Source organism: Lygodium microphyllum, chromosome 4 (assembly GCF_053477565.2).
Source record: "Lygodium microphyllum isolate KBCC chromosome 4, Lygodium_microphyllum_v1.1.10, whole genome shotgun sequence".
Lineage (NCBI taxonomy): Eukaryota > Viridiplantae > Streptophyta > Polypodiopsida > Schizaeales > Lygodiaceae > Lygodium > Lygodium microphyllum.
In genome coordinates, this window is record NC_141138.1 from 113733505 (window position 1) to 113750003 (window position 16499).

General features: G+C 43.3%; 1 protein-coding gene across 1 annotated transcript in view; it reads right to left on the reverse strand.

Moving 5' to 3' along the window:
* The window catches only part of LOC148037490 (uncharacterized), a 103047-nt gene that overhangs the window by 60494 nt on the left and 26054 nt on the right, over positions 1-16499 (reverse strand). The window contains exon 2 of the mRNA XM_087676438.1: positions 9603-9764. Coding sequence (XP_087532564.1) covers positions 9603-9764 — 162 coding nt within the window. The remainder of the gene's footprint in view (positions 1-9602; positions 9765-16499) is intronic.

A 16499-nucleotide genomic window follows, 5' to 3' on the forward strand; every position in this document is an offset into this window, starting at 1 on the left:
CGAGAGCCCACCTCCGTGAAGAAGGCTTTACAGTCCGCCCCATGGAAGAAAGCTATGGAAGCTGAGTTGGAGGCTATTGAGAGGAATGGCACTTGGTCACTTGTGCCACGCCCCCCGAAGAAGAAGGTGATTGGAGTCAAGTGGGTCTTCAAGACCAAATATCTCAGTAATGGTACTTTGGATAAGCACAAGGCTCGCCTTGTTGCTAAGGGTTTTGCCCAGCGCCCAGGGATTGACTGTCATGACACCTTTGCCTCCACAGCTCGTATGGCAACCATTAGAGCTGTTCTTGCTTTGGCTGGCCATAGGAGATGGCCTGTTTATCAGTTGGATGTGAAGTCGGCCTTCCTGAATGGTGATTTGAAGGAGGAGATCTACGTTGAGCAGCCTCCTGGCTTTGGTTCTTCAGATGGGAAAGTCTACAGGTTGAAGAAGGCCCTGTATGGTCTCAAGCAGGCCCCGCGAGCTTGGAACGAGAAGATTGATTCGTTCCTCCAGTCTCAGTTGGGATATCGGCGGTCCAAGGCCGATCCGCAGCTGTATGTTCACACTTCCGAGGATGGTTGTGTGTTGTTTGTATTATATGTTGATGATTTGATTGTCACAGGTGATGATGCACAGCAGGTCCAGGAGACAAAGTCAGCTTTACATCGGATGTTCGAGATGACGGATTTGGGGCTACTCCATTTCTTTCTAGGACATGAGATTTATCAGTCTCAGAGGGGGATTTTTCTCTCCCAACAGAGATATGTACAGGAGCTCTTGGTGTCCTTTGAGATGGAAGATTGTAGGGCCCTCTCTACTCCTATGGATCCGAACTGGAAGGCCACTTCCCACTCAGCTTCTCCTTTGGCGGATGCTTCCCGCTATCGACAGTTGATAGGGTCTTTGATTTGGCTTCTCAACACTAGGGTTGATCTATGTTTTGCTGTTGGGCTCTTGGCAAGGTTCATGAGTGAACCTAAGACGGTGCATTGGCAGGCTGCTCAGAGGATACTTCGGTATCTGAGGGGGACGTCTGATTTGGGGATTCATTACCCCGCAGGGACAGATGGGTCAGATCTCGTACTTGCAGGTTGGAGCGACTCGGATTGGGCCGGTGACGTGGACCACAGGCGGTCTACAACAGGTTACTGCTTTACTTTGGGTGCAGGTGTTATTTCATGGAGTAGCAAGAAGCAGCCCACGGTAGCCCTTTCGTCTACAGAGGCGGAGTATCGGGCCGCGTCTTCCACCACATGCGAGGTTGTGTGGCTTCGGAGATTGTTGGAGGAGCTTGGGTCCCCCAAACTCGTCCTACATTGCTACGATGTGACAATGAGAGTTGCATTGCCTTGGCGAGGAACCCTGTTTTTCATGCCCGGACGAAGCACATTGAGATTCAGTACTATTTCATCCGAGAAAAGCTTCTGGATGAGACCATCACTGTGGAGTATTGCAAGACGGAGGATAATCTTGCGGATTTGTTTACGAAGGCGCTTCCTCAGGCTCTACTTCGGCAACATTCCAGATCCCTCAAGCTTCTGCCCTGCCCCGGCTCTGAGAGGGGGTGTTACAGATCATTGCCAGGCAGGCAGGATTGCCTGGGCTGCACAGTCGGACTGCCACGTGGCAGTCCGACTGCCTGCAGCCCAGTCGGCTGCATTTAATGCAGCCGACAGCCGACCTGCCCTATTTTCTGGCGCCCCATTTCAGGCAGTTTTTCGGCTATATATTGCTGACGTTTCCAGCAGTCTGCCCACTCTTCTCTGTCGCAGATTACAGACCGGTGCTGTGCAGTTTTCTGTCTCTGTTCACAGATTTCAGACAGCAGACAGTGCAGACTGCAGCAGACTTCGAGGTGGACAGCAGGTCGCATCGTCGAGGTGGAGACACGCAGTCCAGCACACTGTGCCCGTGTATATCTTTGTATTCAGCATTCTTTATACAGCAGATCTTCATTGTACACTGTCTCTTTCTCTCCCTTTTCTCTCTGCGTTCTCTCTCTCTCAGTCCTACGCTTCCGCACCGCTGCACTCTGACACTCTACTCACATCGATCTTCCATGTCATCGGGCTGTAGAACCTATGGCTCTCCATGGTCGTGCTGTAACCCATGAAGATAAGCTTCTTTGACTTCAGATGAAGTTTGTTGTCATGTTTCTTCTTGTCCACATGGACATAAGCATCACATCCAAAGATGCAAAAGTGGGATACACAAGGCTTCTTCCCAAAGAAAGCCTCATATGGAGTCATGTCCTACAACGTAGAAGTTGGAGACCTATTATGGATATACACTGCTATAGCAACTACCTCACCCAGAGTACGAGGGGGACTCCGATTCTCCAAACAATCTCAAGCATAGTCCGATTGGTAGGCTCTACCACACCATTAGAGCAAAACTTGCCACCATGGTCAACTTATATACCTTGAACCTTAAAAGATGTTTGCATTTCAGCAAACATGTTCCAGTCATAGAAGTTGGAGTATGCCTCGCTCTAATACTCCAAGAAGTATGGCCACATACATTTGCTGAAATCATCAATAATCAGCATCAAATACTTGGCCTTACCAAGCAAGGCCATGTTCGTAGATCCACAAATGTCGGTGCTGACCAAGTCAAGCAGCGTAGTAGCCCCCCAAGAGGCAACTTATAGGTGAGACTCCCTATGGTGCTTACCTCATAATAAGCAACTAGGACACAAGGTGTGAACAAGAGGAACATTTAGGAGACCCTTCACTAGCTTATTTTGAGAAGTCTTGCGTATGGAATCAAAGTTTGAGTGCCATAATAGGCACGCCAAAGTAGCCCAAGCTTGTAAGAAGTCCCCACATCAAGGGTAGTGAGCTTATAAAGCCCAACCTTCATAGTACCTATCCAAAGAATAGAGCCAATAGAAGAGTCCTCAATGGTCACAGCGTCCTCGGTAAAAACTGTTAGCAATCATGTGTATCTTGTATGGTCGTCTTCTGCTTATGGGACGAGGATAGTAGGAGCTTTAACATTGTATTTGTTTGTCATTTTATGTGCTTCAGGCACTCTAGATGGAGGACATAGTAGTGCATTTCTTTTTGGGCACTTTTGGTTGTCTTAGGTGGCCTATTTTAGGCCCGGCCACTTTTGACCCTAGTTTGCCTATATATAGGTGGCATGCCCTCCCTCTCATTGTCCATCATTGATCCTTCGCGATCAGCCAACCCTCCTCGTTCTCTCATCCCCCTGCTATCATTGCCTATTAATACTGACTGTTGCAACCTTGTACATTCAACCATTGCAATCACATTGTTCCTTCTCTCACCTACATTCTCTATTTGTCTCCTTCTCTCCTTGTTCACATTCCCCTTTTCGTTGCACACTCACAAAAACCACAAAAGTACCTAGCCGTGTCAAATCATAGACAAAAAGAATATTAAAGCCCAAATCTAGTGCACAAAGGACTTTAGCCATTGAAGCCTAACAATCAAGCAAAAGGGAAATGGTCCCCACTCCACAAGTTGGCATGAAAGAGTTGTCACCAATGGTGACAAAACCCCCTCTCGAATGAAGGACTTGAAGCCAATCTTGTCGATAGGTCATGTGGGAAGTGATTCCATTGTCAACAAGCCATGGCTTCTCCTCAATAGAGGAAGCAAGGGTTGTATCCTCAACCTCTAATAGATGCACAGAGACAAACTCAGTAGTAGTAGGGGTAGCCTCCGAGTCCTTCAAACCATCATTTGGCATAAAATGGGGATACTTTTATCGACACTTCTCCTTAGGATGAGTGCTCTTCCCATAGTGTGGACAATTGCGCTTAGACTTCTTCTCATCCTCCTTGTCATTATGCTTCTTCTTCTTGTTTTCCTTCTTGTTCGCCTTCTTGTTTTACTCTCCTACACCTGCGATAAAGCTTTGGTAGAGCCAAATCCACTAGCTTCTCTCTTTAAGGCACTCATTGTGCTCCAAGACAAGCAGGGCTAACTGCTCCCAAAGAAGAGTCTCACACACTCTCAATGTCAGAAGACTGGTGCATAAGACATCATACTTAGGGAGATGGCAATCGAGTAAGAAGAACCATGGCCCTATCCTCTGAAGATATCCGTTGTCCAAGGAAAAAAGCTCATCTCTCATATCCTTCATATTGTTGAATGTGGTCCTTCATAGAAGAAGAGTCATCAACCGAGAGCATGTGAAGCTTCTTTTCCAAGATGACAGGGTGGGCAAAAGTCTTCAGATAGTAGAGAGAAGAAAGCTTTGTCCACATTGTTGCTGCCATCTTTAAACTACACACATGAACAAGGATAGAATCTTTTAGGCTCATGAAGGGAAAGGACCAAGCCCTAGAGATAAGTCTATCCCAAAGGGTTGCACAATCCATAGATGTACCAATAGCAGGATCCTCCATGGGCCGAGGAATAGGGGTAGTAACAAAGGCCCAAAGATCAAAGGTATCAAGAATACACTTCACTTTGCAGAACCAAAGAAAGTAATTAGATTTGTCCAAACGATCTTCTTTAGATAGAGAAAGAAGAATAGGCACCTGTACACAAGGTGTCATCATAAGCATCCGAGGGCTAGAAGGATAGGCCCTATGGGAGACATGAAGAAAGGGAGAAAGAGAGGGCTGCTCCAATCTTATTGGCTTGTTAGGTAATTGTTCCTATTGAGAACAGGACTTTGACCCACTGAACTTCATGATGATCACATTGCCTACCAAAGCGAGTATAAATAGACTCCTCATCTGAGTCATCAAAACCTTGAAACCAATGAAATTCCATGTCTCTAGACTTACAAACATACTAAATCTGTTGCGTTTGGCTATAGAAGAGCCTAAACGGAGAGAATAATCCGCTACATCTACAACATAGTTGTCAGGTACAAAAGGTACAAGATAGTATAGTATAATAAAATACGGTACTAAATGGTACCTTAAGATTTCATAAGATACGGTACAATATTAGTAAGAGGAAAAAAAATTAACTTGACCTTTTTAAAACTATAACTAATAGAACACATGTTTAAAGTGAAAATAGCAATGCCATTACAAACTTACATGAATACATGAGATTAAAAGCCGAAATAGGCATATGCTAGGCCCTTGTGGCTGTATACACAACATGCGGTACAAGTTACAACAACATACATCATACATGGATTATAGATCATAGGTAGGAATCAAGAGTGGATACAATGATACAAAAAAGAAAAGAGGCCTATGATGAGACAGCACTATCATCATCAGAACGCAGGCTTGGATATGATTCCCTACAGTGCGGCATCACCTAGACAGCATCAAAGGCAAGATTTTTGCTGAAAATCAGCAGCAAACATAAGCTCTATTCTGTAGGCTGCAGCCACCAGGATGACCAGCAAGGTGGACGATGGCTGAAAACAGTCCGAATTAGTAGTGGAAGGCTGGGCAATAAGTGCTTGATGATGGAAGATAATGACGGACAGCTCCAACTAAGATATCTTCCATGAACAAGGTGTGGAGTTTGGGTCCTCCCAAATTAGGGTTTGCATGTGGGTCACATACAGTCTCTAGAATTGTGTTTCTTTGGATAAAGTTTGGTAAATTTCATTATATATGTTTTGGGGCTGTTTTAAAGAAGCTAAATGCAATTTTAGTTGAACAAGGAGAAAATGCAATCCGTCGTCAACTTTCTAGGCAATACGTAGAAGATGCTAACGATTATGAGGGAAAGCATTAAAACGGCTGAGGATCATGCTACAAGTTATGCTAACCAAAATCATACTCCTCAAGAGCTCTAGGAGGGCATCTGGGTTCACCTTAAGTCCCAAAGGACTCTGATTCAATAATTGCCAACAAGTACCATAAGTTATCTCTGAGGCTTTGTGGCCTTTTCCAAATTACCAAGAAGGTCCAAATCACCAAGAAGATAAGCAGTGTATCTTACAAGCTTGATTTACCTCCGGATATCCAAGTTCACCCCATGTCCACATGAGACATGCAAAAGAATAGCTGGAGCAAGGTGAACTAATAGTTCCAATTGAGGAGTTCCATGGCTTGAGGATATTGCTCGTTATGTTCCACATGAACCCAAATCAGTTCTTGATGATAGAACTAAACGACCTCGTCAATCCATTTATCTCAAGTATTTAGTGAAGTAAAATACTATCCAGAGGAGGAGGCTACTTCGGAGTTCCTATGTTTTTTAGACTTCATTCCCAAGCATATTGCTAAGAATAGCAATCATTCATAAGGGGAGGATTATTACATCCTTGGACATCCAGATGGGTGCTAAATACCATTGGTCACAGTGGTCATGAAATGACTTAATGCGAATGCACTAAGGGCTCTTCAAAGTTGAGGCAGTCAAGTCGTATTTTGTGGACTCAAGGCCCTATTGTACACATTATTGTGTGATCACCACTCTTGGACTCTTGGCCTTCAAGGTCACATGTTCGTATAATGAGACAATGTGGACTAGTGGTATAAAATACCAACACTTGGGACATGGTCATGACCGGGTTTGTTGCTAGCTTCCAAGTTCTAGGATGAGTCTGCTTAGCTCTATGGTTAGGAGGCGAGTCTGATGTCTATTAACCATGTGTTTGTGCATACAGCTTATGCCATATCTCGTGTGCAAATTGGAGATTTGCAACAATGGGACTAAGAGAAGACCAAGCACCAACTTGTAGCCAAGTTGGGGGTCATTTCTTTATTGCCCAAAGCAAGAGGTAGCGTTGCTATGTTTTTGGCCCCTATAGAAAGCCCAATTCCAAGTCTTCCTTTCTCAGTCAACTTGATGCACCTATCAACATTCACTCCAGCAGTTTTGTCGATACCACCAACCCAAACCATCCCAGTGTACGAATGCGTCAATCTATGGAACAAGAGTCAAGAGTCCGAGAGCAGTGATCACCCAATAATGTGCACAATAGGGCTCTGAGTCCAATAAATAGGACTAGGCGGCCCTAACCCTAAAGTGCCCTTATTGCATTTGTGCCAAGTCACTTCATAACCACTACAACCAATGCTACTAGCACCCATCTAGATGTCCAAGGATGTAACACCTACAACCAGACAACATGATTAAAGGAGCTTCCACCCCATCTTCAACATCAAAGACACATCACCCGGCTATCCCCCATCAATTTCTAGCTAGCCAACTAGCTTCAACACCCCTACAAGCTACGGTTTCATCTTTAGATCTGCCCCCTTGAAGTGCCCTTAGTGCATTTGTACTAAGTCACTTCATGACCCCTATGACCAATGCTACTAGTGCCCATCTAGATCATAGTTGCCAAGAAACTCGTTTCATAAGGTTAGGAAACGTGTTTCATACTTGAGTGTTTCTGAAACGTATGAAACATCTATTCTAAACTTTCAAAAAATGCCCTACCCTAAAAAATGCAAATGAATATTTTGAATCAACACTTATCACAAATTCATTTTACACCTTGACATGGATAATGACATTGATTGTAGAAGTTGTGCTTGAGTTGTTATCTATGATGCATGTACATATTGATGGCTTCTTTTATAATCAAAGCTCATATTTGTCATGGATAAAGGACCATATTGACATTATGTTGAATCGCCATTCCCATTGTATAGCTCATGAGTCATGATAGATTACATTATATGGGTGGTATTCTATACGTATGAAGTCTCACAATTTTCTTCTATCTCAAATGAAACTCATTTCTAAAGTTCTATAAACTCCTATGAAACCTATGGAACCCATTTCAAAAAACCCTGGCATCTATGATCCAAATGTCCAAGGATGTAACACCTACAGCTGGGCAACCTGATCCAGACTTCCATTGCATCTTCAGCATCAAAGGCACACCATGCAGCTGTTCCCCATCAGTTTCCATCCAGGAAACCAGCTTCAACACCCCTGCAAGCTGTGTTTTCATCTTTAGATCTGCTGCCACCTGTCTGGAACATTCAGCAGCCAGTTGCCCTCACGGACAGCTGTGTTTGCTGGTATTCCAGGCTGCCCTGCTCCTAACGACACTCCTGCAGCTGTTGCCTACTGCTCCAACACTTGCTATTTGCTTTCAGAGGTCAGATTTCTACTGCTGCCATCTGCGTTTTTTGGCCAGGCAAGCCACCCTGATGCTGCCTAGCCTCCCAAAGTTGTTCCAATGGGCTGGCGTCGTCTCCAGCTCAGCCAGACCTGCATCTGCCCTAGTCCTAGAAACACAAAGGTTCGAGGCCCACTAATTGTATTCAGGCTATCCATTCCATGCAAAGAGTTTTATAGTGGAGTTGTTCAATGTCCTAGGGACACTATGAAATGAAATAATCCTATTGACTGCATTGAAACAAAATGGCCAGCAAAAGTGCCCCATTTCAACTCACACACAAGTGCATGCAAGCCACAAGCTCAACCTGTGTTTTGTAGGACAACGCTTGCTTGTATCCCATCACAAGCAATATTGATTGCTGTTTCGAGATGCCAATCTCGGCTCAAACATCATTAAACCAGAGGAAGAAAGCACCAAAGATAACAGGACAGGTTCCCCATTTCCACCCAAATTGGACATGTTTGCCAAAGAACATCCCTAAACTTATCCAATGGCCTTCATGGAGCTACATGTACCAACTAACCATCCAAAAATAGAGGAACTTGCAATAGAAAATGCAACGAGTCTAGGAGTGTGAAACAGTATCTCAAAAAACCTTCAGGACCTTCATAAATTTCATCAATCATTCAATCACCGAAAAGTTGCATTATCATTCAACGATATGACCTCCAACCAAGCTTTAATCTGCCAAATCAACGATGTGCATCCTGTAAAGTAAAAGCTCCTTGACTCTTGTAAAAGGCAACAATTCGCTGCAAAACCAAGCTTCAAAGCATTGGCCATAACAGCCATCCCCACTTGTAGCAGGCGATCGAACATTCCCATCCTACAAAGGTATTTGGAACACCAAAGCCCACAGCATCTGTGGTAAGCCTACAGTGCTTATCTACATCCTCACCATCAACATCAGAATCACCTGCCTGTGACACAAGTCTACATAGTCCTTGTTCCATATCAAATTCAAGATGTTGCTCCACAAATTCCATGCCCGTGCCACCTGTCTCTTTCGTTGTAAAATCTGGAGGGTGCAATCACTGCAAACAGAGCAACAAAGGCCTGCAAGAAGTGTCCTGACATGCAAATTGCTGAAAACCAGCAATAAGTGACTGCATGCAACTCGAGATTCACTATTTCTGAGCTGTAAATGAACTGCCCTGAAGCGGTCTACTGCCCCAAACAGCAAAAAATGCCTACATACAGATGGAAGTAAAGGAACAAGAAGCTGAAAAAATAAAAACAGCACCTGTCTGAGGAAAAAAGACAGCAAATGCTGCTATAATAATGCCCTTAGCAAAAGGGTAGAGAAATGCCAAATGCTTCTCTCTCTCTCTCTTTCTGAGGCCAATTTGACCTTTTGTAGATGTTAATACAACTTTCTTTTTTCTTTTTTCTTTCTTTCTTTCTTTCTTTCTATATGCCTTTGCAACAGCAAAACAGTTGCATGGCATCCTTGAAAAAAGAAAAAGCACTGCTTAAGAGATGCTTTGTTCCTCCACCAATGGGAGAAAATTTCTGAGATCCATTTAGAAGAGAGGATCAATTAGCAGATTTTTGTTTCTATGCCAGAAGGAAAAAGTTCTTACTTCCACAAGAATTCGGTAGCGGATAAGTCCAAATTCACTAACAACTGCTCTCAGTGGCTTGACTTGAGATGCATATCGTCCATCCAAAGGTGACACTGCATTAAGCTCACAAAGCTCCAGATCATTCTGTTCAAAATAGAGACTTGAGACGTCTGTCTTGTCCTGCAACAGTGAAGAGAATATGTTTGAACAATAAAAGGTAAGCCTTCATTTAATTCAAATTATGAGATCTTAGTTTTGGTCTCCCAACTCTCAAACCCCCCCCCCCCCCCCCCCAAACCAAAAAAAAAGGGGAGTATGTCCTAGGAAAAAAGCAAGAACCTTTTAAGTAACCACACCATTAAAAAGTATAACCCTGACTGGACATAAGAACCTACATAGTGCATACCAATCCAGTGATGTCTTTTGGCAAAAGTCAAACTTACTCACACATTTCTTTACATTTTGGGAGAGCATATGGGTGTAAAATGATCCAATCTTTTGGATACTTTTCATAAATAGAAAGTAGTGGCAATATGACATATTTTTCCAAACACAGAACATAGTCACAAAAAGAAATGCCAAAACAAGACCACAGCTTTAACAAACAAAGTAAATTTGTAACATGGGAATTTTAAAACAAACTTGAACTTAATCTGTATAGAAGTGGGCTTCTTGTAAGGTCTATCCCCCCCCTTTAAACCAATATAATGTACAGCACTAGGAAGGGTGACACAAGGACGTGAAATTTTATTGCTTTGCTTAGCATTTGATTAAAAGTTAATCAAATGTGCTAATGTGACTTGCACATGTGAGGTGCATGTTAATTATTTCACAATGTGGGACTTAGGACCCCAAGATTGTGAGAGTGCACAACGGAAAGACTCAAGAGGAAAGTGAACACAGAGAGGAGACAAAGAGAAAACGCAAGAGAGAGAAGAAGCAATGTGACTGCAATCACTGAATGTACAGGGCTGCAACAGTCAGCCCCAACACACAACTCTACGCGTCAGTGTAGGTGCCAAACAACAGGGGGATGAGAGAAAGAGGAAGGCTAGCTGATCACAAAGGATCAATGAATGGATAATGGATAATGAAAGTGGGAGGGCAAGCTGCCTATGTATGCGTGAAAAAGAGGGAAAACCTTAAATGTGGTCAAACCCCTAAAAAATAGGGAAAACCTTAAATGTAGTCAAACCCCTAAAAAACAGCCAAAAGTGCACAAAAAGAAATCCATTAATGTGGGCTCCATCTAAAGTGTCTAAAACACATAAAATGACAAACAAAGACAATGTCAGAGCTCCTAATGTCATCATCTGACTCAAACTGAGACTCGCACGCAATACATGACCACACAAGACACACAACTACTAACACCCCCTCTCTTATCCTAAATGTGGCGAAAGGCAAAAGGCGATGCGGATCTGAGGGCAGCAAGAAGAGTACCAATGCCGATGTCCATTGATGAAGAAAGCCAGTCAAGGAGCAAGACCCCTGTCTCTATATAAACAGTTGATCCAATGGAAGGCCACCAAAGGGCAATGGAAATGGAGAGGCCTCAAATGGATCACTCCAAAAAACTCCATTTGGGGATGGGTGAGCCAAACCTCTAACCCAACTAGGAGACGAAAGTGAAGAACTATCGAAGGCGCCATAAGCTACATAGAAATAAGGACCAAGGGCCAAGCAACATTGAATGGTGGCTCGATGACGAAGAAAAGGAGTAGTTGCATAAAAGAAAGGTCCAAAGGAGACTCCACACCCTGAAGCAACCCCTCACAATCCTAGGAAGCCCCCTCTGAAACTCAAAGGGCCAAGATATCCACAACCGTATCACCAATATTCTCCCCATTTGAAAGGGATGGGAGGTACAAGAAAACCACTAGAGGAGGTGGTGGGGGATGGAATGGAACCTGTGGAACAGATGGTGCACAATCAGGAACAAATACCGCTATAGAAAGATACCTCGGAGGGCCCTGCACAAAGAAAGGGGAATGGAGCATAGATAGCCCAACCTGCCACAAAAGTGGCTCTTGTAAAAGAATCCCCAACAAAGACAACCAAGCCTCAAAAACAAAGCTTGATGGACAGTCAAACAATAGAGGCAAGGTGCCAATACCACTAATAGGCACTGAAGAAATGTCACCAGTAGTGACGATACCCTCTGACAAACGACGAACCTATAACAAATCACCTTGGGGAGTCATGGGACTAGATGCACCACTGTCAAAGAGCCAAGGCTGCTCAGAAAACGAGACAATCAAAGAAGGCTCCTCCACTTGATAAATGTGTAGAAACATTGACTCAGTGGTAATAATGGGTAACCAAGTAGAGGTAGACGAAGGCTCCAATGTAGATCCATCCTTTGCTCCCAAAACAAAGGTGAGGGTATATCCCCCAATACTTCTCATCAGGGTGCGAGGTCTTACCACAATGAGAACACGTGGGATATTCTTTACGTGTCCCCACAAAATTTGTATCAAAGTCAAATGATGACTATAACTTCTTCCTCTTCTCTTTCTTCTGCTTGGCTTATCCTGTACCTATAGATAAAGCCACATAAGCACAGCCATGTGCACAAGCTCTGTAAGAAACTGGCCCACTTTGACACGCATCTTACTCAAGCACCAATGGAACTACCTCCTCCCAAGTGAGAATCTCCCTGCTATGAGAAGTGAAAAGACGAGTATAGAACACATCATATGTCGGTGACAGAAGATGTGAGAGAAGTCTCATAGATAAGTCCCGTACCTATAGATAAAGCCACATAAGCATAGCCATGTGCACGAGCTCCATAAGCAACTGACTCACTTTGACGCACATCTTACTTGAGCAACAATGGAACTAGCTCCTCTCAAGTGAGAGTCTCCCTACTACGAGAAGTGAGATGTGAGATAAGTGTCATAGCTAGGTCCTCCAAAGAAATGTCGATAACGGAAGATGTGAGACGTGTCATAGCTAGGTACTCCGAAGAACACATTATATGTTGGTGACGGAAAAAGTAAGAGAAGTGTCATAGCTAGGTCCTCCGAAGAAATGTCCATACCAAGGAATGAAAGCTCATCCCGAATCTCCTCCATCCTATGGATGCGATCCCTCGTCGTAGGGGAATCAGCAACATAGAGTTGTAGTAGCTTCAACTCAAGAGATAAGTGATACCCAAATGTTTGGATCCAAAAGAGAGATGCCAATCTCCTCCAAATCACTGCACCGATGCGAATACATCGAACATGCATAAGCACAGAATTTGTATAACTCAATAAGAGAAAAGAGCAAGCTTTGGCATTCAACCGATCCCATAAAGCTGCCGAATCCACAGTCACACCATTATGAGGATCCATGGTAGGTCAGGGTATAGGGACTATAACAAAATCCCAAAGGTTACAATCGTCGAGAAGACACTCCATGCGGCACGACCATAGAGGGTAGTTCATCCCATCCAGCTTGTCAGATGTGGACAGAGAGGGTAGGACTAGCACCTACTCAAGAGGTGCCATGAATGCCAATTGGGGACTACAAGTTTAAGAAGAATATAATGAAAAAGAGTAATAAGATAGTGGTCCGTCTGAATGATTCCGAACCACACGATCCCCCATAGCATACACGTCGGCCATATCTGTCCTTCAAGAAACACCTACAAGAGAACAAAGAAGATGCTGCCACTAGAAAGTCCACCTATACCGGGTCTATCGATATGCTAATCAGAGGGCAAGGTAGACGAGGAGTATCCAAGGTGTGAGAGACGACTCAATGCTGAGCTGAAGGAGCAAATCTGCAAAATACAGATATGGCTGCAATAAATGCCATCAAAACAGGTCAAAAACATATCGCCCAGCCAAGAAAGAGGCCACCTAGCAAAGAGAGTTCGTCAAGTAGAAAATACAGCATAAGAAGGTCTGTTTGCCTATAAAACAGGCCCCCCATGACAAAAGATGCCGTCCAGCCTTGAAGCACACTGCCCAGCCTGGATAAGGACTCCCAATGGTGTATGAAGCCACCCAAAGCTGGAGACTGCCCTGTAGGAACAAAATGCCGATGTGGCAGTGGTTCACCTGCCTGAAAACGCAGATTGGAGGGGGGTCACCTGCATAAAACACAGGTTAGAACCTGCATAAAGGGCTGCCCAGTAGATAGGAGCTCCAGCCCAACTGTAAAAAACTGTCGCCCAGAAAAGAAAACCTGTCACCCAACAAGAGCAGGGTATTGCCTACCTGAAACGCAAATGTAAACCTAATGCACATGCGCGAGAGAGGGGCTGCCTGCAAAATGCAGATCTGAAAATAGGTTGCCTAGCTTGTTAGAAGGCAAAATGCAAGTTTGCTGCTCCCAAATTGGTGACGAAGATGACCGGGACTGTGAACAGAGTGCTCCCCTTCAAGATCTCTAGCTCCCACACATGGCTTTGATACCATGTGAGTGTGCAACGGAAAGAGGAAAGTGAACATAGAGAAGAGGAGACAAAGAGAGAATGTAGGAGAGAGAAGAAACAATGTGACCACAATGGCTGAAGGTATAAGGCTGTAACAGCCAACCCCAATATACAGCTCTATACGTCAATGTGGACGCCAGACAGTATAGCAAGGGGATGAGAGAATGAAGAGGGCTAGCTAACCACAAAGGATTAAGGGATGGATAATGGATAATGAAAGTGGGAGGGCAGGCTGCCTATATATAGGCGAAAAAGAGGGAAAACCCTAAATGTCGTCAAACCCCTAAAAAATAACCTAAATCGCAGAAAAGAAATGCACTAATGTGCCCTCCATCTAAAGTGTCTAAAACACATAAAATGACAAACAAAGACAATGCCAGAGCTCCTAATGTCCTCATCTGACTCAAACTCAAGCTCACAAGTAGGAGATGACCACACAAGATACACATGACTGCTAATAGAGATATCAATTGGTACCAAAGGCAAAGGTTCCAAAAAGTTATGCCTAACAGATACTAGGTGGTACCCGGTGTTAGATTTGGGTCTAGACCAATTTATTGGCCACTAATGTCAATGATGGCATTCCAGACTAGCATTAATTAATTAATTAATGCCATTCTAAGGATTAATGACTACTCAAGAATACTTAGAAGACAAATTGGCCTAGTCAATGTGATTATTGGCTGCTGGTGGAATTGATTTTCTAAGCACTAGAATAATTATTAATTTAATTTTCAGAATCAAATCTTTTGAGAATTAATTTAATAAGCTAGATAATGCTCGAAAATGGAATTAGAAGGTTGCCACTTCGCAAAACTTGCCCATGCAAGTGGGAAAAACGTTTTTAGGGGCTGGTGGAAGTCTATTCCAACCATTTTGAGATAGAGGGGACTAATAGAGAGCAAGAAGGAGAGACTGCTGATATGATTTGCAGCCAAGGATCAATTCTACAGCATGTGGCAATAGTTTGAAGCCCTCCAAGAACGGGTGGCAACAACCCAAGGTCCTTCTGGTGCAAATGACAACATATAGTAGGGAACAATAGTCTTTCTAGTAGTCCTAAGCTATAGGTAACAGCTTCCATGGCTATTTGAGCAGAGTAACGGTATCTTTTCAGTATTTCTCGCAATGAAACTCTGAAATTTCTCCCTCTACAACATTTTCTCTCATCCCCCAGCCATCTTTCAAGATATCTCAGTATTTTCCAACAGTTTAAACCATCAAAGGAAGAGATTTCAGTCAATCTCTACTGTAAATCCTAACTTACAAAGTAGAAATTACGGTTTGATAGCCACCTTGAGATGTGTGCTCAAAATTGAGGGTCTAGGAATTCCCACAGTTCAAATGGAGGAATTTCAAGGAGATTCAAAAGGCAAACTAGTCAATATCAGATTTGGGGCCGAATTTGTCTTTCGAAAAGCAAGGTAAAGGCCATTCTCCAAGTAAACCAAGGGGCAAATTGGTTTGGAGTTTGCTAATTAGTTTTGACAACAAGTGGCATTTAGATAAGCAAAGGAGGTGAGAGGATCTCAATTGTACTCCATCCATTTGCAATAAAGTTAAAAAAATACTGCAAGGGGTGCCAATTTTGGGGCCAACAAGCTGTCCATTATCCAAGATTAAGTGATAACCTTTGAGTTTTTAGAATTAATTACTTGTTGTAATTAGTCTTATATCAAGTTATTTACCACCCTATCTAAGAAAGAAGACCGGTTTCAAGGTTCCATTGCTAAAATACCATCAATTTCCTTGAAATGGTGGGCCTAAGGCAATTGATTGAAGGTTAGGAGCTTTGCTCTAGTGCTGAAATTGTATTCAGCTAAGCATTATAACAAGAATGTCTTCAAATAGTGAGATGGGATCAAACAGGAATGATGCCCCTTAATCTGAAAATTCACAAAGTGTTGAGAAAAATGCAATGTCTGATGTTGGACACGGCATGTAGCATGGATAGCAAGCTGATAATGTTGATTTAGACCAAAATGTGAGCCCTTCTAGGCCTTTAGAAGCTGATGATAAGCAAGAGAAAGAAAAATTTGTGACCACTTTAAAAATCATTTGAAGACAACAACTGAAATGTTTATGCAATTGGCAAATGATCCTCAGTTCACGCACTTTTTGAACCCCTTAAAGAAAGGCACCAAAGGCAAGAAGAGGAAATCGCCTTCAAGAGCTTCAAGACAGCAAGATGCACTGAGGAAAGAGACAATACAACAGTATGATGTTCCATATGTGGGTAGTGAGCATAAGCAAATGATGCCAATGGGGCAATTGATGCATATGCAAGGCCAACTTGAAAATGCCAATTCAACGTTTTTTGGATAACAACGCATGCATGCAATTATGGGGCAACCAGGTTACTTTGGTAATGGCACTAGTTTCCATGCTATGGTAGATCAGGGACCACATATAAGGACATATGACATAGCTTCTTATGATATGCAACAACCAATGCATGGTGTGCAAGGCCTAATGTATCCAAGTATGGC